Source organism: Bison bison, unplaced genomic scaffold, assembly GCF_000754665.1.
Source record: "Bison bison bison isolate TAMUID 2011002044 unplaced genomic scaffold, Bison_UMD1.0 scf7180017864352, whole genome shotgun sequence".
NCBI lineage: Eukaryota > Metazoa > Chordata > Mammalia > Artiodactyla > Bovidae > Bison > Bison bison.
The window spans coordinates 2571026-2598019 of NW_011494924.1; the positions used below are offsets into that span (position 1 = coordinate 2571026).

Below are 26994 nucleotides of genomic sequence, written 5' to 3' on the forward strand. Positions count from 1 at the left end.
TAATAGGCCAAAAGGGAGGAGAGTCCAGAGAAATTGTATTTTAAGAGAGCATTTTAGAATATATTAGAAGTTTGAATTTTGAATTTCTTTACTGACTTTTTTTTTGTTTTTCTGGTGCAACTGTGTGTAGGGAGAAGTATGTATTCTATTTCATTTCATGTTACTTTTTCTTAACTGTGTCTGACTGATTTGAACCTCTTTCTTTTATCTCTTGTCATGGATAGAAAATGAGTTAAGGCATTCTGCTTTGGGGAAGGGTGTGTGGGTATACATCAGATCATCAAGCCTACCAGTTTTATAATCATACCTTCCTGCTGATTTTGAAATGTAGAGTGTGATTTAGATTGAGTTAAGAATTTTTTTTTATTCCTTCTTATTATGGGATGGTACTTGAAAAGGTAATCATATTTACCAAGAGTTCAGCATGCTCTTTGCTTGTAATGAAAATTGTATCACTGCATTTAGAAAAAGGTTGGTTCACTCAAGAAAGGTCCATACATTCAGGATACATTCAGGGTAATCTTGGGTGATGTAATCTGTAGAGTAGGGGTGACTTGAGTTTAAGGTGATTGCTCTCATTGGGATTGAGGGTATTATGAAGGGAGTCTTCAATAAATTGAGTTTCTAATACTCATGATTTCCTGTGACAGCATTACTTTCTATTATTGATGCATGACAGACAGTTGCCTTTTGCTTGTTCGGTTTGGGGCCTGCGTGCGTGCTGAGTCACATCTGACTCTTTGTGACCCCATGAACTGTAGCCTACCAGGCTCCTCTGTCCGTGGAATTTTCCGGTCAAGAATACTGGAGTAGGTTGCCATTTCCTACTCTGGGAATCTTCCTGACACATCCTGCATCTCCCGTGTCACCTGCATTGGCAGGCAGATTCTTACCACTAAAGCCACCTGGGAAGACTCTTGGTTTAGGGAGGGGGTGTCAAACTTTTTTGTCTCTTTGAATTTGATCATTGAGTTCTTTACATGCCCTCCAGCTTCATTCAGTTGGTTGTCTTTTTTCCTCCTTCTTCTCTGAGTCCTCTTCATTAAACAGAGTACCTCATACTGAGAGCTCCAAAACTCTATACTAAAACCTTTGTAATAGTGATTCTCCTTGTGTGAGATCCTTTCGGTTTCATAACCTACCGGAATATTCTCTAGTCCTGCCTACACAAACATTTCTGAATGATGGAAGGTCTGAGTCTGGTCCAACTCATGAGTAACAAGTGCTGGGCTGGATTCCTGGTTTTTTTTCTTTTTTAGGATTTTCCCTTGTTCTTCTGAAACCATGAGAACTTGTGTGGCTGCTTTAAAAAAGAAAAAAAAAAGTTGATCTCTTCTTTCAAGAGATGAATCACAGTTGAGTCTTTGTTATTTACCCTGAAGTTATATCCATTCTTTCAAACAGCAGTGGTCATCGATGTCTCCCTCTACACATGCATGCTGCTCTCTCACTCTATTGCCATGTGTTGTGTTGATGCATGTATTGTAATAGCGCCAATAAGCATGAGGGATCTTTTTTTTTTTTTTTCCAGTAACAAATACTTTAAAGAGAACAAATGATTTTGTGACATCTAAAGCACCAGCCAGCGACCTAAATCACAAGTTTAGGTGCACGGTTGCGGATTGTTTAAAATTTTTCCGCAAAGCCAAACTGTTGCATTATCACATGAAGTATTTCCACGGAATAGAAAAGTCGCCAGAGCCAGAGGAGAACCCAGGAAAGAGGCACGTCCAGACCAGGGGCTCTTCAGCTTCAGACAAGGCCAGCCAGGAGAGCCTGACCAGGAAGCGGGTCTCAGCCAGTTCCCCAAGTAAGCATTTTGGTTCTGCAATGTATCTGTATCATGAAGGGCTGACCCAAAGAGCGGGTGTTAGGTTGGTCTGGTCCAGTCGAATCCCCCCAAATTGAAAATGACAAGTTTTCAGGAATTGCATCATGGAATTATAGCCCTCCTGGAAGAAACAGAAATATCTGACTCTTATTCTTACCTCTATCTCTTGCTGCTCAAGTTACCTTGAGAAGGTCCCTTAGCCTCTGAAGGTATGGAGTGGGGACAGTCAAGGAAGGGGAGCTCCATTAGCAGCCAGCAGGGGAACTAGTACCGAGAATAGCATGGTTGCAATCATCCTCACTCCCCGCCACCCCTGCCCCAACCTGTGCTCCATCCCTGAGCACAAAACAAAACAGAACAAAAGAAAGAACTAAGAGGTGATGTGTGATCTCCTGTGGGGTCCAATTTCATAATAATTGCATCTGGAGATGTTTTCTAACAACCATGTTTATTTTGCACAGAAGCTACAATGATGGTAGAAAGGGTTACCATAAAAACTCATGTACATGTCTTGTTTATTACAAGAGAACCTTTTTGGAGATTTCTTCTGAAACTTACAGAAATAAAAAAATTACATGTTTCTTGGGGATTGCAGAATAATTAATGAGTTTCCAGTAAATTCTACAAGCTTCCCAGATTCAGTTTTCCTGAAATTGTGACATCATCATATATTTTTTGGTTTGAAGCCTTTCCTTTAAAATACATAGGTGTTGGGTGGTTTATGGAACTTCTGGTATATCTGACATTGTTCCTGAGGAAGTATGGAGTTAGGTTTCAGGACAGTGGGGCAGGGCTATGCAAACTCAGGTGATCTCTGACCTGTGAGAGGTCATTCCTTAGTCAGGCTGTGAAGCATAATGGGTCAGGTGGCCGTTTCTTGGTCATATGTGCTGCATTATCCATTAGAACTATAATATGAGTTAGCATATAATTTTTTCTGGTAGCCATATTTTAAGACATAGAAGGAAACAGATGAAATCTCTTTCAATAAATTTTAACTCAGAATATCCAAAATGTTATCATTTCAGCATATAATCAGTATAAAAATTACTGTTTAACAAGCTATTATATTTTCATTTTCTTCTATTCAGCTTTTAAAATCCAGTATGTGTTTTACCCTTCCTGAACATTTCAATTCAGACTAACCATATTTAGGAGCTAGGAGCTGCGGATGGCTGTTGGCCACAGAGTTGGTCCATGCTGCTCGGTTACCCTCAGCTGTAGGCCGTCTAGTTGTGCACTTGGCAAGCCCAAGTATTGAGCTAAAAGGAGCTATGTGAAGAAGGTCAGCTGACCAGTAGTCACCAGGGAGGGCACTCCCCATATGGGCTATAGGCCACTTACCACCTCAGTGACTTCACCAGAGTCCTGCTCAGGTACCCACCAGTGGATGGGGATCTCTCGGAGGAGGCTAGCATGAGTCAAACAGCAGTAGCGTGCATGCATGTGCGTGTCTGACTCTGTGATCCCATGGACCGTAGGCTGCCAGGCTCCTTTCTGTCCGTGAACTTTTCCAGGTAAGAATACTGGAGTGGGTTGTAACCCAGTTTCAGGTGTAAGTCTTTTCTTTTTTTTTTCTTTTGGCTGTGCTGGGTCTTCCTTGCAGCACTTAGGCAATGGGCTCCTCATTGTTGCTTGTGGCATGTGGGAGCTTTAGTTCTCCTGACCAGGGATTGGACCTGCACCCCCTATATTGAAAGCTGGATTCTTAACCACTGGACCTCCAGAGAAGTCCTTTAAAAAAAAAAAAAGTAAACCATAGTTTCTTTAGACCCCTCCTACTCAGGATCATTAGGTTTGTAGATTTTTTACTTTTACAGGTGATGTTTCAGGGACTGCCTGTGGACATCCCCTGGGCACAAGCTTTTCTTTTGTGTATTTTACCTAGAAGAGGAATTGCTAGAAGGAATGGTTTTAGTTAATGTACCAGAATATATTTGAAAATGGTGGCTCTGACTTGAACATTCCTGTCCACTCTGTGATTTGTCTGTATCCTTGTCAGCTTTTGGTATTATCTGACAGAAATGTGCCCAATCTGAGGAATTTGAAGTGGTTATCTCCTTGTTTTTCTCATTGAGAAAAACATTTGTACTTTTTAGATTAGAGTTGGAATTGTTACAAGTCTTTGCTATTTCTGCTGGGCTCCCACCCTACCCTGTTGTGAGACACAGCCTGAAAGAGGTAGCTGTGGCTTGAGGGATTTGGTCTGCTCTGAGGGCCGTTCTGTCTGAATGCCTCTCTCCGTGCATTGGTCTGGCCTTTTGGTTTGCTGTGGTCAGCTGACCTCTGACTCCTGTCAGCACCCTCCCCTCTTCTTTCCCTTTTCAGTGCTATGGTGGAAGAAAGGAAGGAACAGTAGTAGGGGAGCCTGAAGGCCTGAGTTCGAGACAGCTCTGCCACTCTGATTTTTCAGGTATTGATTAAATACCTCAGTTCTGATATGTAACATGGAGGTTAGACTTCTGGCTCCCACAAAAATGCTGAGAAGGTCTTTATGTTAGGCAGTTAAATCATTTTGAAATGTTGCACACATGTTAAAAGCCACACTGTTTATAAGAGCCCTAGATTAGAAACAGCTCAAATGTTTATTCATAGTAGAGTAAATAAATGTGTAAAGAGTAAATCAAGTAAATGAATCGTGGTACCTTGATACAATGGTGAACAGCAGTAAGTGAATGAACTAGTACAGCTACACCTGCCAACATGGGGATATTTCACAAGTACAATGTTGAGCCGGAGAAGGAAACATAAACTCACACATATGATATGATGGATATGTATATAAAGTTCAAAAATAGATTAAAATGAATCTGTTATGTTTGAGGGCTGTACAGTGGTTATCCTTGGGGGTGGGTGGATGAATGACTGAAGGTGGGGCAGGAGGGAGACTCCTGAGGTGCTGGAGTTTTGTATCCAAGAACTGTAACACCATGTAGTCTGCATGGTGGTTGTAACTGATGATCGTGGTGACTGTCCGAGGAGGGACCTTTCCCAGTGTAGTGCACCCGAGTACAGGGGAGGTGTTTCCCGCCCAAGAAGGTGTGCAGGTCTCTCGTTTGGATGGGAATTCCTGATTAACTGTATTTGAGTGTCTTGATTTGTGTGGAGTGAATATGTGCAGGCTTGAAGTCAGCACACCTGAATTTGAACCCGGCTTCCTCTGTGACCTAGGGCAAATAACCGTGAGCTTCAATTTCTCCATCTGTGAGATGGCAATAACTACCTGCCTCAGAACTTTATTGTATGAAATGACCTAATGTGAAATGCTTAGCACAGTATCTGGCCTACAGTAAACTCTTAATAAATACTAAGTCTTTATCTTAGAGACATGAACCTAGGCAGTCACAGAGCTTAGTTTTAAACTCAGCTGACCTCTGATGAACTGCAAAACTAATAGACAAGGTATTGTCATTTTGATAAAATTAAGAAACCTGAGTGAGTGACTTTTCTACTCTTAAGTACTGCATTTGGGTCCCATACCAACATACGGACCTGGGGTTTTTAAATTCTCTCTCAACACAGAAGAATCCCTTTCACTGAGGTTTGGAAGTCTGTTGGTGAATTGGAGATTTTTGCCTGCCAGGTTTTTTAAATAACAAGATCTGTCATGGTTATCGGAGAAGGCAATGGCACCCCACTCCAGTACTCTTGCCTGGAAAATCCCAGGGACGGGGGAGCCTGGTAGGCTGCAGTCCATGGGGTCGCACAGAGTCGGACACGACTGAAGCGACTGAGCAGCAGCAGCCGTGGTTATACTCGCCAGACTGGCAGGGATGGACTATTACAAAATGCTTTAGGGGGAACGAACGGGTCTTTTAAATCCGTATATTTTAACTTGTGACCCCCCTCTGCTGGCCCTTTGAAAATTGGTCTATTTGGTGGCAGAGCATGCCACCCGGGCCCCTCAGCCACTGTTGGGGTCTAGCCTGGTCATTCCTGTACCCTGTACCCCAGATGGAGATTAGGTTTGTGCAGCCGGGAAGGGGCTTGCCCCCTGGTCACCCCATCCCCATCATGTGCACGCAGGACACATAGATGATTTCACAGCTCTGCCAGCCCTGACTGCTGGGATTGCCAGCAGTTCCCAGGCAGGAGGGAACTAGACTGTTCATCCTGCTGTGCTCTAGCTGGTACATTAAAACCCTGGGCACTCATCCTGCCTCTGCCACTAACCAGCAGGAGTCTCAGTTGTCACCATCTCTGAACTGGGGTTACTAGACATGTTGAGCCTTCGTCAGACCCCTCGGTATCCTTCAGAGCCAACGCAGAGTCATGTTCAGAGTATGTCATAGGCCCCAGCCTTTCAGAAGGCACCTGCTGTTCCACACATCGCCCCTCACCTTTCTCACCTCAGAGCCTCCTTCCGTTTCCTCATGGTTTTGCTGGGTACTAGACTAATCTGATAACTAAATTTCTTATGATTTGAAAGAATAAAACCGGCTCAGTAGATCCCCTGTTCTCTCAGGATATCTAGGTTTCACCTCCACTTCCAAGAAAGCTCTTATCTGTAGGTGTGGAATTTCAGAAACTGGGGGAGTTCGGGTAGGGAGATGTTTAAAGGTGAGATTCTGACACCAGGCTGCCTGTGTCCTCGATCACAGGCAGTGTGAACTCGACATAATGCTTAAGTGAAAAGCAGAATGTTACATAGCGTGTGCTGCTTGGGGCCAGTTACTGTAAAATAGTGCCCCCTTTTATGCTGAGTATTTTGATTATGGCTGTTGAGAACTTGGATTCTAATAGATTTCTCATATGGAGATGCCTGGAGCTTCTGGTCCAGGAGCATCAGAAACTGTTCTGCAGAGACCTTTTTGGGTCCTCCAGTCCCCCCAGCCCCCATTTCCTGCTTGGTAGAGTTAGGGAGGAGAAGCCGTTCTGGCGTGAAGCCCACAGACTCAGTCTCAGTAGCAGTCCTGCTCCTGTTCATGTGTAATCTGAGCTCTTCACAGGTCTAATTTCCTTTCCAAAATGATGATGTAGAACTAGGTATGCATAAGAAAGGGCTCTTTCCTGTGGGGAGAAAAGCGCAGAAACAGATACAGTGAGAACTTCTAAGCTCTATGTAAAGAATGTATGAAGTGCCATGGCAACACAGATTGAGGTATTTGCCTATAGAGCAGGGGCTGGAAGTTCCAGAGGAGGAGGTGACATTTGAGTTAGCTCTGAAAGGGTGAGGGTAGGTAGAGGGTGGACCAGGAGGCAGGGGACTAGGAAAGGAATCCATATGCCAGGAACAAGCAGATCAGAGTTCAGAGTCATTGAGAGGAACAAACTGTCGTCGTCTGTCCCTCAGGTACCCTTCTGACTCTGGCCCTCATGTGTTTCTTCTTCCCTCAGCCAGGCCTTTAGTCAGATACATTAATCTGGAAGGTCAGTTTAAATTTGCTTTTCCAAATGAGGCTTCTTAGAATACCAGAATCCATTTAGTAACTTCTCTTCCAGGGGTGAATTCAGGCTTCCTTGGTGTTGGCTTTTAATTCTGCATAGGTGAGTTCAGTCCTGAGTAGAGATTTGGCCCAGAAAGACTATCTGAGGATCAAGGGGAACCTCACCTGTGCTTATTACCTATTGTTATGTCCATTTCGTTCATATTCTCACTCTGGGTAAACTTTGGCTTAGGCTGAAAGGTGCCTTGGAGTAGCAGAGTGGGAACTTCTTTGTACCTTTTCTTGTGGTGCTAGACTGACCTTCTCATAGAACCGTTCCTTCTCCCCTTAGAGAGAAGGGAGCAATAGGAGCTTAATTGGGATGTAGATTATGGTGCCTTAAAGAGACAACCGAAGAGGCTGGCTTAAGATGAGGTTAATTTATGTCTCTGGCCAAACTGTAGGCTTCCTACGGTGACTCTGCTCTGGTCTGAGCAGTTGTCCAGGGCCAGCTTCCTCCTCAGTATCCCACCAGCCCAGGGTGGTGGTCTCTCTGCGTGGATCAGCATCGCTCACTACCTTGCCTGTCTTTCAGCTGCTGGTAAGGGAAGGGTGAGGCTTGCCTTTTTCTTTTAAGGGCACATCTCAGAAGTGCCACACATCACCTCTGTTCATATCCCATAAGCCAGGACATCTGGATATCCACACCTTGCTTAGGGGAAGCTGGCAAGTATACCCTTTTCCTGTGGGAGAGGTGGAGAAGTGGGTATTAGGGAATGCATAGTAGTCTCTGCCGTTTGAGGTAAGGTGGAAAAAGGTAGGACTTGAGGGAGGGGTTTAGTGGAGGGCTCCTTTGGGCCAAAATCTGGGTGGGATCCATGGTGGGGGACTGATGGGAGATGAGGCTGGAAAGATAGACAAGATGAAGTGACGGTGTTAGGAAGCCATGAGACGGCTTCCTCTGATGGGCAGTGAGGATCCCTCCAAGGGCGTACACACTCCTGCTGTGCCCTCAAGATGCCGTCCCCTCATGCAGGTGACAGCAGGCTCTGGTCACTGCTTGTCCCCAGCGTGTGGCGGTGCTCTGTGGTGTACAGGCACTTCCCCTGTGGATGTCGTTTTTTCCTGCTTCCCTCCTGGAAGTCTGGTGTCCTTTTGCTCTCACAGCATAGTGAGGGTCTGAGGGAGAAGTAGAGAGCAGGCTGTACAGAGGGAGTGAGAAGGGCTCTGGTTTTCTCCTGACGGCCACCTGCAGCCTGGGGGGAGGACAAGTGGCCCCATCCCAGAAAAGCCTGGCCCTCCTCAGGTGACAGGCTGCTGCCTGCTCCAGGGCCCTGGCAGGAAGTCACTCTTTGTCCAAGTCTGAGCTTTCGGGAAGAAGCCCTGCAGCCAAGCGTCTGTTCTGTGGGTCGTGGAACAATTGGTCAAGCTGTTTGGAGAGAGACCTAACCACAAACCAGCCCCACTTTCCGGGGAGAGAGTATCATAGGCAAGGTAACACCAGCACCTGTTTGAGTCCTTGTTACATGCCGGCCACTGTCCTGAGTTCTTTACTTAGACCGGTACTGTTGTGCCCACTTGATGGGTCAGAAACTGGTGCTGATGAGATGGATTAACTTGAACAGCATCAACACATCTAGCACTTGGCATAGCCGGGATTTGAACTTAGTTGCAGCGCACACACTCTCTCCTCTAGGCCGTACACCAGGGAAGGGTGCCCTGCCACCGGGCCCTGCAGTGGGGAACAGAAGTGCCTCCTTGCAGGAGACTTCCTGTGCACATGGCTAGACCGAACGCGTGAGTTCTTCTTGTTGTCACCTTGTCTGTCCCTGTTCCTCAGGGACTCACCTGAGTTAGCTTAGTCCCTGCTGGACAGTTCTCCCTATGGGTTCTGCCGCCTCAGGCCACGTGTGACTTGACAGTCTTCAACCAGAAGCTAGGGTGAGCCTATGAAAGCTTGCTCTCTTCCCTCTGTGTTCAAGAAACACAGATTCCTATAGAACAACTTTGTAAAATATCTCTTCTTTTTATCCTCATTGCTTACTTCTCTAATTGAAGCCTCAGAAGGGGACTCTTTAAGACTTAATATGACCATATTTCTGAACAGCTGCAACACTTAGGATGCTTTTAGTTACAAGTAACAGGAAACCCAGTTCAATTTGATTTTGCAATAAAGGGGATGTGTGAGTACGCGTTAATAGGGAAGTCTGGGGAAGGTGTACTGCTCCAGGATTGTCGGTTGTCTTAGCATGTCACCTCTCACTGCTGTTTTTACATTAAACCCTTGTGGTCAGAGGATGGAAGCCAGTAGCATTTAAGGCTTCATGCCACTTCATTCAAATCTAACAGTAAAGTAAGAACATACCCTTTTTATAAACTTTGGACCAGAGTCCCAAGTTCGGGTTTGATTAATTTATTCCTGTACCTGCCTTATGAACCAGTTGGCCAAGGCTCAGATTGTCCAAGCCTATCACTGTGACAAGAGGCATGGGATTACTCTTATGTATTTAAGTGAGTTTGAGGTTAATCCTGTCCAGACCCTTAAATGCTGCACAGAGAAGGAAGGGTAGAAGAGATTCTGGGCTATACCTGCAATGTCTGTTGCACCCAGCAAGTCCACCCAGCAGATCCTGCTAGGCAAGGAAAGGGTGGTGGCGGCGTTGAATTATAGAGCAGTTGGCATACTCTGTGCTCATTTCCTATTTCAGGGACAGTGCACAGGGCCCACACATGGCCCAAGAACTCAGACCCATGTATCTGAGTTCATCTTTTCTATATATTAATTTGTATGATCTTGCATCTTCCCTGAACTTCACTTTCTCCTCTGTAAAGTGGTAATCATGTTAAGATATAGATGCATTTTGTTCAAAATTGAGGTTGATCAGTTTGAAGTTGTGCAATATAAAAAGCCTTATGTATAAAATTTGAATTAATGCAAATCCTACCAAATTGAGAAAATTCATCAACCATATGATTTCAAAGCTGGTAGGCCAATGAAAGTGTGTTCTTTATGCCTTTATTTTCTGGGAATATTAGTCATGAATTATGTGAATTTGAATAATGTGGGGTCTTCAGGAATCTCTTGTATGGAATGAACTTCCCCATCTTTTTTCTTACAGCCTGTGGGTTCCCTAAAGGATGCAATGCTGTTTTATAAAATGTGAAATGCAAAAAATGTTGTTGCTAGAGAAACCCAAAGGAATTCCCATAACTGGGCATGCCCTGGATTTGGCAGTTTATACCCTACGCTTGTACCTTTCCTTCTCGAGGATTCAGAACTTAGGTTGTATCTCTTCAGCCAGATCTGCTAGTGTTTGGGTTAATGCTGTTAGCATTACATTAAGCTAATGGATACAGCTACTTTAGTTTGAAGGTCATTAAAACCTGAGTTTACAAATCAAGAACTGGACTGAGCAGTAGTTTTTATATGTGTGTGGGTGGAGGTACATCAAATCACATCAATCATTTGCTCAAATTCATAGTAAAGACCAATATCCTGGTAAAGCATAAACTGTTTTATTTCTCCCGTTTCAGTGTTATATATTATCTTGTTTTCTTGTCTTATTGTGCTAGCTAGGATGTCTAGTACCATGGTGAGTAGGAGTGTTGAGACGGTACATCCTTGCCTTGTTCCTGATCTTAAGAGAAAACATCCAGTTCTCAACATAAATATGAAGTTAGCTGTACGTTTTTGTATCAGTAGATGTCCTTTATTCCTAGTTCTCTGAGAATTTTTATCATGAATGAGTGCTGGATTTTGTCAAATGCTTTTTCTGCATCAGTTGATATATTAGTTTTCTTTTTTAGTCTGTTGATATGGTTGTTGTTGTTTAGTTGTTGGACATTGTCCAGTTCTTTGGGACCCATGGACTGCAGCATGCCAGATTCTTCTGTCCTCCACTGTCTCCTGGAGTTTACTCAAATTCATGTCCTTTGAGTTGGCGATGCTATCTAACCATCTCATCCTCTGTTGGCTCCTCCTTCTCTTGCCTTCAATCTTTCCCAGCATCAGGGTCTTTTCCAATGAGTTGGCTCTTCCCATCAGGTGGCCAGAGTATTGGAGATTCAGCTTCAGCATCAATCCTTCCAATGAATATTCAGGGTTCATTTCCTTTAGGATTGACCAGTTTGATCTCTTTGCTGTCCAAGGGACTCTCAACAGTCTTCTCCAGGACCACAGTTCGAAAGCGTCAGTTCTTTGGTGCTAAGCCTTATGGTCCAACTCACATCCATACATGACCACTGGGAAAACCATAGCTTTGACTATGTGGACCTTTGTTGGCAAAGAGATATCTCTGCTTTTAATACACTGTCTAGGTTTGTCATAGCTTTCCTTCCAAGGAGCAGGTGTCTTTTAATTTCATGGCTGCAGTCACTGTCCATAGTGATTTTGGAGCCCAGGGAAAGAAAATCTGCCACTGTTTCCATTGTTTCCCCATCTATTTGCCATGAAGTGATGGGACCAGATGCCATGATCTTCGTTTTCTGATTGTTGAGTTTCAACCCAGCTTTTTCACTTTCCTCTTTCACCTGCATCAAGAGGCTCTTTAGTTCTCTTTACTTTCTGCCATTAGAGTGATATCATCTGCATATCTGAGGTTGTTGATATTTCTCCCAGCAATCTTGATTCCAGTTTGTGATTCATCTAGCCTGGCATTTCAAATAATGTACTCTACACAAAAGTTAAATAAGCAGGGTGACAATATACAGCTTGACACAATTCTTTTCCAATTTTGAACCAGTCCATTGTCCACGTCCAATTCTAACAGTTGCTTCTTGACCCTTAAATAGGTTTCTCAGAAGACATGTATGATGGTCTTATACTCCCATCTCTTTAAGAATTTTCCAGTTGGTTGTGATCCACACAGTCAGAGGCTTTAGCAGAAGTAGATATTTTTCTAGAATTCCCTTGCTTTCTCCATGATCCAATGAATGTTGGCAATTTGATCTCTGGTTCCTCTGCTTCTTCGAAACCCAGCTTGTACATCTGGAAGTTCTTGATTCACATTCTGGTCAAGTTTAGCTTGGAGGATTTTGAGCATAAACTTGATAGCATGTGGAAAGAGTGCAGTTGTACAGTAGTGCAAACATTCTTTGGCATTGCCCTTCTTTGGGATTGGAATGAAAACTGATCCCCTTCATGGATCACAGCTTTCTTGTGGCGAAGGAGCTTGTGTAATTCAATGAAGCTTTGAGCCATGCCGTGCAGGGCCACACAAGACAGATGGGTTATAGTGAAGAGTTCTGACAAAACATGGTTCACTGGAGGAGGAAATGGTGAACCACTCCAACATTGTTGCCTCAAGAACCCCAGGGACAGTATGAAGAGGCAAAAAGATATGACACTGGAAGATGAGCCCCCCGGGTTGGAAGGTGTCCATTATGCTACTGGAGAAGAGTGGAGGACAATTACTAATAGCTGCAGAAAGAATGAGGTGCCTGGACCAAAGTGGAAATGACACTCAGTTGTGGATATATCTGGTGGTGAAAGTGAAGTCCAGTGCTGTAAAGAACAGTATTGCGTAGAAACCTGGAATGTTAGGTCCAAGAATCAGGGTAAACTGGACATGGTCAAGCAGAAGATGACCAGAGTGAACATCGGCATCTTAGTAATCAGTGCACTAAAATGGACAGGAATGGGCGAATTTAATTCAGATGACCTTTATATCTACTACTGTGGACAAGAATCCCTTAGAAGAAATGGAGCAGCCATCATAGTCAACAAAAGAGTCCAAAATGCAGTACTTGGGTGCAATCTCAAAAACAACAGAATGAACTAAGTTCATTTCCAAGACAAACCATTCAGCATCACAGTAATCCAAGTCTGTGCCCCAACTACTGATGCTGAAGAAGCTGAAGTTGACTGGTTCTGTGAAAATGTACAAGACCTTCTAGACTAAAACTAACATCAAAAAAAAAAAAAAAAAATGTTCTTTCCATCCTAGGGGATTGGAATACAAAAGTAGGAAGTCAAGAAATGCCTGAAGTAACACGCAAGTTTGGCTTCAAAGTACAAAGTGAAGCAGGGCAAAGGCTAACAGTCTTGTCAGAAGAACACACTGGTCATAGCAAACACCCTCTTCCAACAACACAGGAGACAATTCTACACATGGACATCACCAAATGGTCACTATTGAAATCACACTGATTATATTCTTTATAGCTGGAGGTAGAAAAGCTCGATACAGTCAGCAAAAACAAGACCTGGAACTGACTGGCTCAGATCATCAGCTCCTTATTGCATAATTCAGGCTTATATTGAAGAAAGTAGGGATAATATATCCCCAACTGAATGCAGAGTTCCAGAGAATAGCAGGGAGAGATTAAGAAGGCCTTTTTAAATGAACAATGCGAACAAATAGAGGAAAGCAATAGACTACATTAATTGTTGAGCTAGCCTTCCTTTATACCTGGCATAAATCCCAGTTGGTCGTGGTACATAATTTTCTTTATACATTGTTGGATTCAATTTGCTATTATTTTTGCATTTATGTTCATGAGAGAAAATGGTCTTTAGATTTTCTTTCTTGTAATGTCTTTATCTGATTTTAGTATTAAAGTAATGCTGGCTGCATAGAATGAGTTCTAGTGGGCATTGCAGAAATGAGTTGTTTTGTTTCTATTCCTGAGAAAGACTGGTCCCAGGATTAGAGGAAAAGTAAATATTTTTGGTACCTTTTATGACATTTAGAAGACTTTTTTTTTTTTTCATTTAGAAGACTTTTAACCATATTTTGCTAATCAACTACATGATGTTGGCGAAGTCAACTTGTTTCTTCGGGCCCTGATTTTTGTTTGCTTTTGGCCACACCACAAGGCGTGTGGAATCTAGTTCCCAGACCAGGGATCAAACCCACGCCCCTGCAGTGAAAGTGCAGAGTCTAACCACTGGACCATCAGGAAAGTCCCTGGGCCCTATTTTCTTAATCTTAAAAACAGTATTTTTGTAAATTAGACTGAGGTCTTTCCTAGAGTTCTTGTTTTTGAGCTTTGTTCCCCAGTTGCAGAGTATTTTAACAGGAAGGGAGCTTAGAGACCCTAATGTCCTGTGTTCTTTAGCCAGTAGATTAACTTCTGCCCATAGAGCTAGGCTTGCTAGCTGGGAGATGCAGCCCACCGTCTTCTCTGATAGTTCCTGGATGTCTGATTGGGAGAGGGGCTTGGGCGATAGTGCTGACTTGGTGCTAGACAGCCAGATGAACCTGTTTTTAAATGTCTTTATGATATCAAGCTGGTGTCTGCCTCACCAAGCTTCAGTTTCCTCATCTTTAAAGCTGGAATGATATACACAGTTGGTTGTCAGGATTGAATGAGATACTTGCAATCGTTGCACACAAGTGCTCAGTTAAAATCCGTTGAATCTGGATGTTCACTCTGTTCCACACTTGCTTTGTGATCCATCTTGATTCCACATCAGAGTCACTTGAAGAGTATTTTTAAAAAACCCTGATGCCCTTGAAAACATTTTGCTAAGTTAAAGAAGCCAGACACAAAAGGTCACATATTGTATGTATATGAAATGCCCTGAATGGATGAATCCACAGAGCAAGATGGAGATTGCTGGTTGCCAAGGGTTGAGGGTTTGGGGAAAATCTGCTTAATGGGAAGTGGTTTTACTCCGAAGTGATGGGAAGGTTTTGGAACTAGGGTAGAACTGGTTGCACAGTATTGTGTACTACATGCTGCTGGATCGTTCCTTCTCAGCCCCGCCCCGCCCCCCTCCCTACAGCTTTATTAAAGCTTACTTGTTGTGGTTCAGTGGACTGCATATATTTATGCATATATTTATATTGTATAGTTTAAATATGTACCTGGTTATTACCACAGTAAGATGGTAAACCTATCGATCATCTCTTAAAATTTCCTTGTGCCCTCTTTTAATTCCTCTTTTCCATTCCTCCCCACTCTCTCATCCCCAGGTAGTCACTATTCTGCTTTATATTTTAGAGATTAGTTTTTCAGTTTCTAGAATTTTATATACATGGAATCATGCAGTATGCACTAGATTTTATGTGACTCCTTTTACTCAGTATACTTATTTCACTTATAAGTATTTACTTTTGTTGTTGCATATTATTTATATGCAACGTATTTATACTTTTATTGTTGAAAGTATTTCATTGTATAAATACACCACAAATTATTTGTCCATTCACCTGGTAATGGACATTTGGGCAGTTTTCAGCTTGGGAGATTACAACTAAAGCTGTGGGCATTCATCTACAAGTCTCAGTGTGGACATAAGTTATCCTTTCTCTCAGGAGTGGGATGGCTGGGTCAGAGGATATGTGTGTGTTTAAACATGTCTTAACATTGAAAGAGTAAAGCATGAGCAGTTATTTGAAATGCTACAGATAATGCTTGATAAGAAAGAAGAAACAACTGGAGTTTTGCAATGGTGAAGCTATTAATAACTTGAAAACTGCAGCTTCAGTTGAGTGGTAGGTGGGAAGATTTTTAGGTGGGAATTAGGAAAACTGAATTGAGAAGTTTGGCAGGAAGTGTTGATAACTTCAGAAACTTTGCTGTGAAAAGAGTTGTGGCTTTTGGAAGGTGTGAATTGTTCCTTTTTAAATGGATATTTTTATATGGTGTGAATTGTACTTCAATTATTAAAGAAAAAAGAAGAGAAAAAAGAAAAAAGAAGAATCATCATCATCATCTAGCAAACAAAATCCTGACATTCAGGATTCAAACCAGTTAAATCAGAATCTTTGTGTGTAGGACCCGGGCATTCATTTTCTGAAATCTTTCTTGGTGATTGCAAAATGTAGCCAGTGTTCAGGAATAGTGATCTAAGTAAGGTTGGCAAACTTCTTCTGTAAAAGACCAGACAATAAGTATTTTCAGCTTTGAGGGCCAGAATATCTCTATTTTTACTCCTCACATCTGTCACTGAAGCATGGCAGCAGCCGCGGTCAACATTTAACAAATGAGCATAGTGTATTTCAGTAAAACTTATTTCCAATAACAAGCAGTGGGCTAGAGTTTGCCAGCCCCTAGTCTAAAGACTCAGAAGGGGCTTTAGAGAAGGGGCTGCAGCAGAGTGCTGAGGGAGATGGAAGATGACCTCCCAGGCAGTACCCAATCGGGAACTGTGTTCTTCTGCCCATTTTAGTTCTTAGTTACTTAAGCATAAATATCCTGGAATTGAAAACAGAATGTTAGAATTCCAACACTTACACGCTTCTATTTAATTCTAGCTGCAAAAGACAAGGAGAAGAATAAAGAGAAGAAATTCAAAGAGTTTGTGAGGGTGAAACCAAAGAAGAAAAAGAAAAAGAAAAAGAAAACCAAACCTGGTAAATTTTCCCCGGGGCATTTCACTTGGGTTTCCTTACAGGTAAGAGGGGTTGCTTCATAGTCCTGCCTCTGAGGAGAGGAAGGGTCAGCAAGCCTATAATGGAGCTTGTGGGATCAGCCTAGCATGGGCAGTGACAGGGGAAGAGCCCACTTACCCTGGGTGCCTCAAGGCCGCACTGGCGTATAGAAAGCCCTCCCTCGTGCTGCCTTGGCCAGCATCGCCCTATCACAGTGAAAGCATCATTGTAGGAGAGGATATGCAGGTGAATAACTGTATTTATTTGCATACACAGCTCTTTTTTAGTTTTTATTATATTTATTTGTAAACTTTAATTTTGTGTTGGTGTATAGCCAATTAACAATGTGGTGATAGTTTCAGGTGAACAGCGAAGGGGCTCAGCCATATGCGTGTATCGATTCTCCCCTGTACTCCCTTCTCATCCAGGCTGCCACATAACATGAACAGAGTTCCCTGTGCTACACAGTAGGACTTTGGTTACCCATTTTAAATATAGCAGTGTGTACATGTCCATCTCAAACTCCCTAACGCTTTCCCCATTCCTTCCCCCGGGCAACTGTAAGTTCGTTCTCTAATTATGTGCACATACAACTCTTAAATGTACATTTCTGAACCCTTTTAAGAAAGGATATATCTCTTTAAAAGTATGTGTCTAGCTCCAACAAAAATGCCGATTTTTAAGAAAATCAGTGCTCCAGTCTTGGGAGCTAAAGGAATGCCACATTTTATTCTCAAACCATCTTCTGGCTTAGAGGGTGGTGAGGAAGGCTTTGGTTTTGAGGTTCTTAGAGGTAACTGTAAGTATTAACCTGTACCCTTTTGTAGCTGAATTCCTCCTGAGGATTTGAGCTGTTTGACCAGCAGAGCTGTTGGTTGGATGGTATTGATTCTGGAATGCCCTGGTGATGTCTGGGGGTGCTAATTTCTTCTTGATCTTGTTCTTCCAGAATGCCCTTGCAGTGAGGAGGTCAGTGACACTCCCCAGGAACCTTCTCCACCTAAGACATTTGCTGTTACCAAGTGTGGTTCCTCACACAAGCCTGGTGTCCATATGAGCCCACAGATCCAAGGCTCAGAGTCTGGAAACCACAGAGGGAAAGTGAAAGTGTCTGGTAAGGAGGCTGCCTGCTGGCTTGACCATTTGTACAACACTATAGTCTGAGCATGCTGGCTTTACGTTGATATTGTAGTCTACTCTCAGGCCTTCTGCAAGTAATTGTTAGATCTTTTAAATAAAAAGTACATCAAATAAATGGAGAAGAAAATGGCAACTCACTCCAGTATTCTTGCCTGGAAAATCCCATGGACAGAGGAGCCTGGTATGCTACAGTCCATGGTGTTGCAAAAGAGTTAGCAGCTGAAAAAAAAACAGACATCAAATGAAATAGGCCATTAGCTATACCTTTCCTGAATTGCCCTTCTCTCCAACTTTGGTCTTAATAGAATGTCTCATAGGTACCCCTCAGCCAGTGTGTCTATAACCAATTTCATTATCCCTCTTTCCCTTGCACACCTGCCTCCGTTTTCCTTCATTTCTTGTTGGTGGCCTCTGCATATAACCTGGTTTCTTGGGGAAATCCAAGTCAACCTTGAAGCTTCCCCATCTTCAGCAACTTATAGGATGATCATGAGTTTGAAAATAGTTAATAAGTATATGTAAAGTACTTACAACAGTGTCTGGTACAGAATAAGTGATCAGTAAATGTTAGCTGTAATTATCACTAATCAGGCAGCCCAGACTAGATATTCTAGTTCTGACTATCCCTGGAATCTTCCCTTTTCTCATTCTCCAAGGTTTACAGAGTTTTGAAGGTGACTGTGGATACAGACTTCGCTGTAAACCAGGTCCTGGGTGGCTGTGGTGAGGTTGAGGAACACGTTTGTGCCATTAGGGATGATGATCTGTATGGTTTATGGGGATTTGCAATTTCTTTGCCATTGAGCTCTGTGACCTTGAGCAGCTACTTACCTTGGGCTTCAGTGTCGGGAAAATGAGGAAAGGGAGCTCAGTTTACTGCCATGCAGCAGATATTGTTTCGGCTATTAGTAGATGACAGTCCCAAGGAACCAATTGGAGTTCGTATTTCCCAGCTCTGTGAAAGTTCACAGAGGAGAGGGTCTGTAAGGTCATTTCTTACAGGTCTTGGTGATCTAGGGTTGATTATCTTTTTATTTTGTGACTGTTGTTTTCCCTTTCCTCGTAGAAGAGGATAATCTGAGTGAGTCCTCTTCCGAGAGCTTTCTTTGGAGCGATGAGGAGTATGGCCAAGACATCGATGTGACCACTAATCCAGACGAGGAACTTGATGGGGATGACCGTTATGACTTTGAAGTGGTCCGCTGCATCTGTGAGGTTCAGGAGGAAAATGACTTCATGATTCAGGTAGGTGGAGCTTCCAGGAGCCACAGGTCCAGAGAAACACAAACTTGTCCTTGGTGGGAATTTTGAAGGGCTACTATTTAAGGCCAGCAAGAATCACAAGTCAGGTCAGAAGCCCCAGGTAGGCAGTATTTTCAGCACTAGGTTGAGCTTTGCTTACTCGTTCAGCTTTCTCTGCATCTCAGGCCGGTATAAATAACCTATTAATAGAATAAGAGAGGACTTGAGGGATCGTTGAGTGTAAATCTCTCATGCTCTGCTTAGGCCAGCTGGACATTGGTGAATGGGGAGGGCCTTGCCTGTGGTCACACAGTGAGGAGTTGAATAGGGACCCAACACTCTGGAGGGGCAGTTTGATCTTCCTATGGACCCATATCTTCTCTCTAAGGCAGATTTTCTTTATGACCTAATGAAATGGTGGTCTGTTTCTTACTCTTTATTTCCCTGGCATTTGTAGTTGTCATCTCCATTTCTGGGATGTGTCTCCTGGCGAGGGTGAATGCCGGGGAGTTCCTTGCCTGCTCTGGGAGACCGTCACTGGCTAGCACCTGGTTGCCTCTGCCCTTCTCTTGCTCTTAATCACGGTCGTGCTGGAGGTGACTGTTGCCTGGTGGACTCCCTGGACTGTCATAAATACCCTGGGTATTCAGGGAACCTGAGTTTTTTACATAAGTCATGTATACATGGGTTAGAATTATTTTAGGAGTTTCTTTCTCTTTGAATAGCCTTCATGGCAGCCTCTGGGAATTAAGGTACGTGAATGGTCTCCAGTAGCTCCTGATATTTATGATCTGTAGTGTGCATTAGGTCAGGCTTCCCTGGTGGCTCAGTCAGTAAAGAATCTGCTGTAATACAAGAGACCCGGTTTGCTCCCTGGGTCAGGAAGATCCCCTGGAGAAGGAAATGGCAACCCACTCCAGTATTCTTGCCTGGAATATCCCATGGACAAAGGAGCCTGGTGGGCTACAGTCATGGGTCACAAGAAGTTGGACATAACTTGGCGACTAAACCACCACCATGCATTAGGTCAGTTGTTTCCAGACTTTTTCAGCATCAGAACCCCTTGCCCATGTAGACTCTTTCACAGAACCCCAAAATGTATAACAAGTAAAAGTAGTTTTGAAAGCTCAGAATGAATAATTTTTACTTGGAAGTTCAGAAATGGCCACTTTCGGTGAGGTCTAATATGCATTCAGGGTGGTGTGCTGGTTGCTGACTTAGAGCATTTCAGTGTCTCTGTTGTTTTCTTCTTTTTGTGAGACAGGCCTAATGAACATGGCCATTGCGTGGGTGACTTTTCCTAAATAGCAGGCTATGTAGTCACTTTAATTAATCGGAGACAGGAAGAAAAGCTTTGTTTAAAGGACAGCATAATACTTAGTTAGCCTAGCAGTACAGAATTAGGTGTACTGTTATGGGCTCTTAGCATATGTTGTCTTAACATTAAGCTTGGAGTGTGCATTTTTTGCTTTATTTTTTGTTTTGAAATAGTACCATTTTATAAAACCTGTGTGTAGAATCTCTGAAGCTCAGTGGAATATAATTAAAAAACTTATATAACATGAAACATACCGCCCTCCCCTTTTTTAAGTAGATTTTTTTTTTAAATTTGGTTTTAAAAGTATGTTGAAGATTGTTAGTTTTTATCCTGTCTCTCTGGGCATGTGCTCAGTTCTGGGCATTGGAAGCCTGATTTGGTCCTCATATGTCCACAGAAATCATTAGTGGTTGAGTAATGAAGGCCTCTCCTGGCAAGGCTCTTCCAGCACGTCAGTGTAGGAAATGCAGTTCTGATCCACCATGGTACTTTCTCCATTGACTTTTCTGTAAGTGGCAAGGATCATGGGGTATTTGGGGGATAGAGCTTAAAGTACCATTTTTGTGCTATGAAACTAAGTTTGGAAAATTGAGTATATACCAGCTTTTACATGGCTGAGTCCATTTTATGCTTCCTAGGCTCCACTTCCAGCTCAGCTTCCCCCCAGCTCAGCTCAGCACTGTGGCTTGCTTTCTGGCATTGTGGTGGTGATGAGCTCACTTAAGAACACCGTGGGTTTTGCTGTAGAATACTTGGTGTTCACTTGCTGCCAGCTGGCTTTGTGTTATAAAGGGACAGTTCCTGACTTTATCTGTCATCATGAGCAGTGTACCTTTTCTACTCAGTAATTTCAGCAAAAGGCATAAATTTAAAGGAAGCTAATAGGAACAAATGGGACTTCCCAGGTGGCTCAGTGATCAAGAATCTGCCTGCCAAGCAGAGGATATGGGTTCAATCACTGGGTTGGAAAGATACCCTGGAGAAGGAAATGGCAACCCACTCCAGTATTCTTGTCTGGAAAATCCCATGGACAGGGAGCCTGGCGGGCTGCAGTCCACAGGGTAGCAAAGAGTCAGACACAACTTAGTGACTAAACAGCAGCAGCAGCAGCAGGAACAAGAACAGTTCAAACCTTTAAAATGTATTCCTCTAGTTTTAAATGTATTCATTGTCTAGGAAAGTTCAAGTCATTTTTTTCCTTAAAATTTTAACTTACGTTGGTAATTTGCACAGTCATGGAATACATTTAGAATTTGTTCTGTAGAAGATGCCTTTAGAGAAAATGGTTTTCTTTGTTCATTATTTGGTATCAGTATTGCTCACATGTTATTATTTGATTTTATTTACCAGTGCTAATTTAAATCACTGGAAGGTTAAAATCCTATTAAATAATCATGAATGTTTGAGAAATCTGGGTACCACATAAAAAATGAACATCAAGAAACTCATTTAATATTTGAATTATTTTAATTGCTCTAGGGCAGGTTTGGCAAACTTTTTCTTAAAGGACCAGATAATAAATATTTTAGGCTTTGGTCACTTGGTTTCTGTCACAACTACGCAGCTCTGCCCCAAGCAGCCAGAAGTAGTACCAAAAAATGAATGAGTATGGTTATGTTCGTAGAATACTTAATTTACCAAAATAGGACTTAAGCTGAATTTGGCCTGTGGGCTATAGTCTGTTGACCTTTGCCCTAGAGCAACAAATATATAACATTAGGTGCCAAACCCCGGTGAAAATTGTATAGCATCTTTAATAAGAAGCCCATATAAAAACTTGTTTGCTGTCCCTGGAGGCAGTCTTCGTCGTGTTCTTGTGCATCACTCCAGAAACATTCAGTGGCAAAATAAGCAGTAATACATGTATTCTCTCCATATTTTCCCTTTCTTTTTGTGATAAAATATATATAATATAGGACATCCAAGGTGGCGCTAGTGATAAAGAACCTGCATACCAGTGCAGGATACCTGAGAGACGGGGGTTTGATCCCTGGGTTGGGAAGATCCCCTGGAGGAGGACGTGGCAACCCACTCCAGTATTCTTGCCTGGGGAATCCCATGGACAGAGGAGCCTGGCGAGCTATGGTCATTAGGGTCAAAAAGAGTTGGACATGACTGAAGCAATTTAGCATGGACATGTACATAACATAAAGTTTTCTGTCTTTTTAAATTTTTTTAATTGGAATATAATTGCTTTATAATATTAGTTTCTGTTGTACAGTGACGTGAATCAGCTATATGTATACATGTATCCCCTCCCTCTTGAGCCTCCATCCCATCCACCCTCTTCCCACCCTTCTAGGTCATCACAGCACTGAGCTGAGCTCCTGTGCTACATAGCCACTTCCCACTAGCTATCTGTTTTACACGTGGTATTTTACACATGGTATGGCAGTATATCCAGTTCATCCCACCCTCTCCTCCCTGTGTCCGCACGTTGTTCTGTACATCTGCGTCTGTGTTCCTGCCTTACAAATAGGTTCGTCAGGACCATTTTTCTAGATTCCATATGTATACATTCAGTTCAGTTCAGTTTAGTCACTCAGTCGTCTCTGACTCTGTGACCCCGTGGACTGCAGCATGCCAGGCCTCCCTGTTCATCACCAACTCCTAGAGTTTATCCAAACTCATGTCCATTGAGTTGGTGATGACATCCAACCATCTCATCCTCCATTGTCCCCTTCTCCTCCCACCTTCAATCTTTCCCAGCATCAGGGTCTTTTTGAATGAGTCAGCTCTTCGCATCAGGTGGCCGAAGTATTGGAGTTTCAGCTTCAACATCAGTCCTTCCAATGAACACTCAGGACTGATCTCCTTTAGGATGGACTGGTTGGATTTCCTTGCAGTCCTAGGGACTCTCAAAAGTCTTCTCCAACACCACATATATGATATTTGTTTTTCTCTCTCTGACTCTGTATCACAGACTCTTGGTTTATCCACATCGCTAAATTTACTAGACTAACCATTTTTAAATTTACGTGGCATTAAGTGAACTGGCATTGAGTACATCATTTACTTTGTTGTGCAATCATCTTTTTAAAAATTTAAACGCATGTTATTTTAATACATAGTATTTTCAATATCTTTTTTCATTTAATAATATATAAGTTGAAGACCTTTCCATTTTCAGATCGCAAAAAGGTTCCCCAGTCTTTTTTATAGCTGAACAATGAACGAATCATCATTTATTTAACCTTTCCCTTATTGATTGACATTTAGATTGTTCCTAGTCTTAATAGCAGTATAATGAATGATTTTGTGTAAGTATACCTGTGAGACTGAGGGTTTTTTTTTTATGGACTTGTTTATCTCACAAGACCTCAAAAAATTGTCAGAAACTCACCTTTATTCCCCCTTGAGCCTACCTAACCAAATCTTCAGTACAAGACAAAAGACTCAGTTTGAGCAGGAACAAGAACACCAGAATAAGAGTAAAACTGAGGTTTAGAGTTTCTGGGCAAAAGTTTGTGGGCCTTTGTTATTTTGAGAAATACTGTTATATATTATTTGTCATAACAACACTTTAGAAACCCTCCCTGGTGTACCAGGGGCTTCCCTGGTAGCTCAGCTGGTAAAGAATCCCCCTGCAATGCAGGAGACCCCGGTTTGATTCCTGGGTGAAGAAGGTTCACTGGAGAAGGGATAGGCTACCCACTTCAGCATTCCTGGGTTTCCCTGGTGGCTCATCTGGTAAAGAATCCACCTGCAATGTGGGAGACCTGGGTTCGATCCCTGGGTTGGGAAGATGCTCTGGAAAAGTGAACAGTTGCCCAATCCAGTATTCTGGCCTGGAGCATTCCATGGACTGTGTAGTCCACAGGATTGCAAAGAGTTGGACACGACTGAGCGGCTTTTCACTCACTGACGTACCAAGAACAGCCTTACCAGTGCCCTTGTCACTACAGAGTATTATCAAACTGTTTTTATCTTTGCTCTTCAGATAAAAACAATCTGCTAGTATAGCTATTTTGTAATTTTAATAAACTTAAAAAGAATTATGATTGTGATTTTTCTGTGCTTTCCATGAGCTACAAAGAAGAAAACAAGGATGACCCAGATTATTTTCACCCAGAAATAACCACTGTTATTTTTAAATACACACATACAAATGCATATATAAATGAAAATTATAATCTATAAACAGCTTTTCATGAGAATAACACTTCTATGATGAAAGCAGTAAATGTTTAAAAATTTCAGGGAGTACATAAAGGTATGAAGAATTAGTTGATACTTACATATAATCTCAAAATCTAAAAATACTAATGTATATACTTATTATTAGGCTGATTTGACTTCACATTAATTTACATTAATACAATTTTCTGTTATTCTTCTAATGGTTAATTTGAACATCTTTTTACTTAAGATTTGTTTTTTTCCTTTGCGCTGTCTGTTCATGTTCTTTATCCATTTATTTATTGGATGGTTGGTCATTTTCCTGCTGGTTTGTATAGGCTTTTTGTTGATATGTTTTTGTATCAGCTGTGAGAACGGTTACAAATATTTGTATCTGTTTGGTCATCTGTCTTTTGACTTGTCTTATAGATGCTTTGTTTTTATGAGGTCAAATATATCAAACTTCTTTAATGGCTTTTGAGATTTGAATAGGAGTTGATTCCTCATTGGAAGTTCATAAAAGTCTACAGAAAACTCAATAAATGAATTTCTCCTGGTTTCTTCTGGTAGTTTTGCAGTTTCATTTATTTTTTTAAAACTATGTAAATATTTGATTTGCCTGGAATGTATCCTGATCCAGGATGAGGGCTCTTGCTACCCAGTTGTTCCAGCACCAGCCCCGTATTACAGAGCCCCCTTTATGTACTGCATTTCTGGATGTGGTTGTTTCTCATTCTGGATTCTGTCTTCTTTCTGCTCTCTATATTTGCTTGTACAATTCTATTTTAATTATTATACCTTTTTAATATGTTTAACATATCTGGTAGGGCTAGTACCCCCTTTTGTTTTTGTAATGAATTTCCTGGCTATTAGAATCAGCTTCTCTTCCAAAGCTATTAGTTTATTGTTTTATTGGCACTACATTATTTTTATATATTAATCCAAGGAAAACTATCATCCTTTTGATAATGACTCTTGCTGTTAAGAAATAAACTGCAGCTTATTCATTGACTTAAGTCTCTGTGTCCTTCAAATAATCAAAAATTTTCTTTATTTAGATCTTGCATGCTTTTATTCTTAGTCTTAGATTTATTCTTAGATAGTTTATCTTTTCTGTTACTGTTTCTGCTTGTTTCTAAATTTAAACTTTTTGGGAATGCCCTAGTGGGCCAGGAGTTAGGACTCGGTGCTCTCAGTGACTGAGGGTGGGGCCCTGGGTTCGGTCCTTGGTCTGGGACCACTATCTTGCAAGACTCACAACGTAGGTGCTCCCCCCTAACCCCCGCCCCACAAATATTGAAAAGCTTTTTAATTAGTTTAATTTTGTGGCTGCACTGCATGGCATGTGGGGTCTTCCCTGACCAGGGATCAAACCTTGTGCCCTCTGCATTGGGTGTGCAGAGTCTTAACCACTGGACTGCCAGATTAAGTCCCCAATTTAAACTTTTTAAAAATGAACAATGTATATTAGCCCGACCCACGTGAGAAAATTATTTTTAAAATTTCAGCTTAGCTGTATTTGATTCAATTTTGGTGTCTCCTAGTTCTTAAAACACAAAGTCATTGGTGAGAGAGACTTTCATTCTTAATTATTCGTCTGTTTTCTGCTACCAGCTGCCTTTGTTGTCTCACACCCTTTTCTTTCCCTCTGAGCCTTAGTTTCCTTTTTGGAAATGGAAGAATCTAGATGACATCTGAAGTCTCTCTTTCAGCTCTGCCCCTATTGATTCTGATATGATCAGCCCATAAAAGCCCTTTGATGCTGAGGCCTATCTGATTCCAGGTGGCTGTAGACTGTGAGCTTCAGCTTTTTTCCCTTGTGGCCAGGCCGGTGGTCCACTCTCAAACCATGTCAGAAGCTCACTATCCCCTTTCCAGAGCTGTCCAACGGTTTAGGGCCTGGTCTGGAACTGCTGGAAGTATCCTGGTGTCTCCCTTGGCGTCCTTTTCCACTCCATTTCTCCCCTGGACCTGAGTTCTCGGGCTTCCTCTCCTCAGGCCAGCCACCGCTCTCCCAGTGCTGCCCTCACCCTCTGCTCCTTTCTTTTTGCTCTCTGCCTCCTGCCCCTTCTCCCTTTCCTCCTTCCCCAGGGAAGGCAGTGGAGCCTAGGGGTTAAAACAGCGGTCCCCAACCTTTTTGGCACCAGGGACAGGTTTTGTGGAAGACAGTTTTTCCCTGGACCTGGGGTGGGGAATGGTTTTATGATGATTCAAGTGCGTTACATTGACTGTGCACTTCATTTCTATTAGTATTACATCAGCCCCACCTCAGATAATCAGGCATTTGACTCCAGAGGTTGGGGACCCCTGGGTTAAAAGAACAGTCATGCAGTTAGCTGGGCTTGTGTTTGATCAACAGTGGATCCAAGTGTTGATCCACTGTTGCCTCTTCTCAGCTGTGTGACCTTTGGTAAGGTTTAGAGAGAAGAAATGCAGAGTGCTAGGCCAGGGACAGAGGAGCCTGGTGGGCTGCCATCTGTGGGGTCGCACAGAGTCGGACACGACTGAAGTGATGTAGCAGCAGCAGCACGTGATTGGGCTTCACTGCTGGCTCAGTGGTAAAGAATGTGCCTGTAATACAGGAGACCCAGGTTTGATCCTATGTTGGGAAGATCCCCTGGAGGAGGGCATGACAACCCATTCTAGAATTCTTGCCTG

At 42.5% G+C, this 26994-nt stretch overlaps 1 protein-coding gene across 3 annotated transcripts in view; it reads left to right on the forward strand.

Annotated features, from left to right (window-relative positions):
• The window catches only part of PHF20 (PHD finger protein 20), a 129241-nt gene that overhangs the window by 83282 nt on the left and 18965 nt on the right, over positions 1 to 26994 (forward strand). For 2 of the 3 annotated variants that reach the window (XM_010854918.1, XM_010854919.1), the window contains 4 exons: positions 1532 to 1810; positions 16401 to 16499; positions 17467 to 17631; positions 18724 to 18902. In XM_010854918.1, coding sequence (XP_010853220.1) covers positions 1532 to 1810; positions 16401 to 16499; positions 17467 to 17631; positions 18724 to 18902 — 722 coding nt within the window. The remainder of the gene's footprint in view (positions 1 to 1531; positions 1811 to 16400; positions 16500 to 17466; positions 17632 to 18723; positions 18903 to 26994) is intronic. The other variant, XM_010854920.1, reaches the window with a different exon arrangement.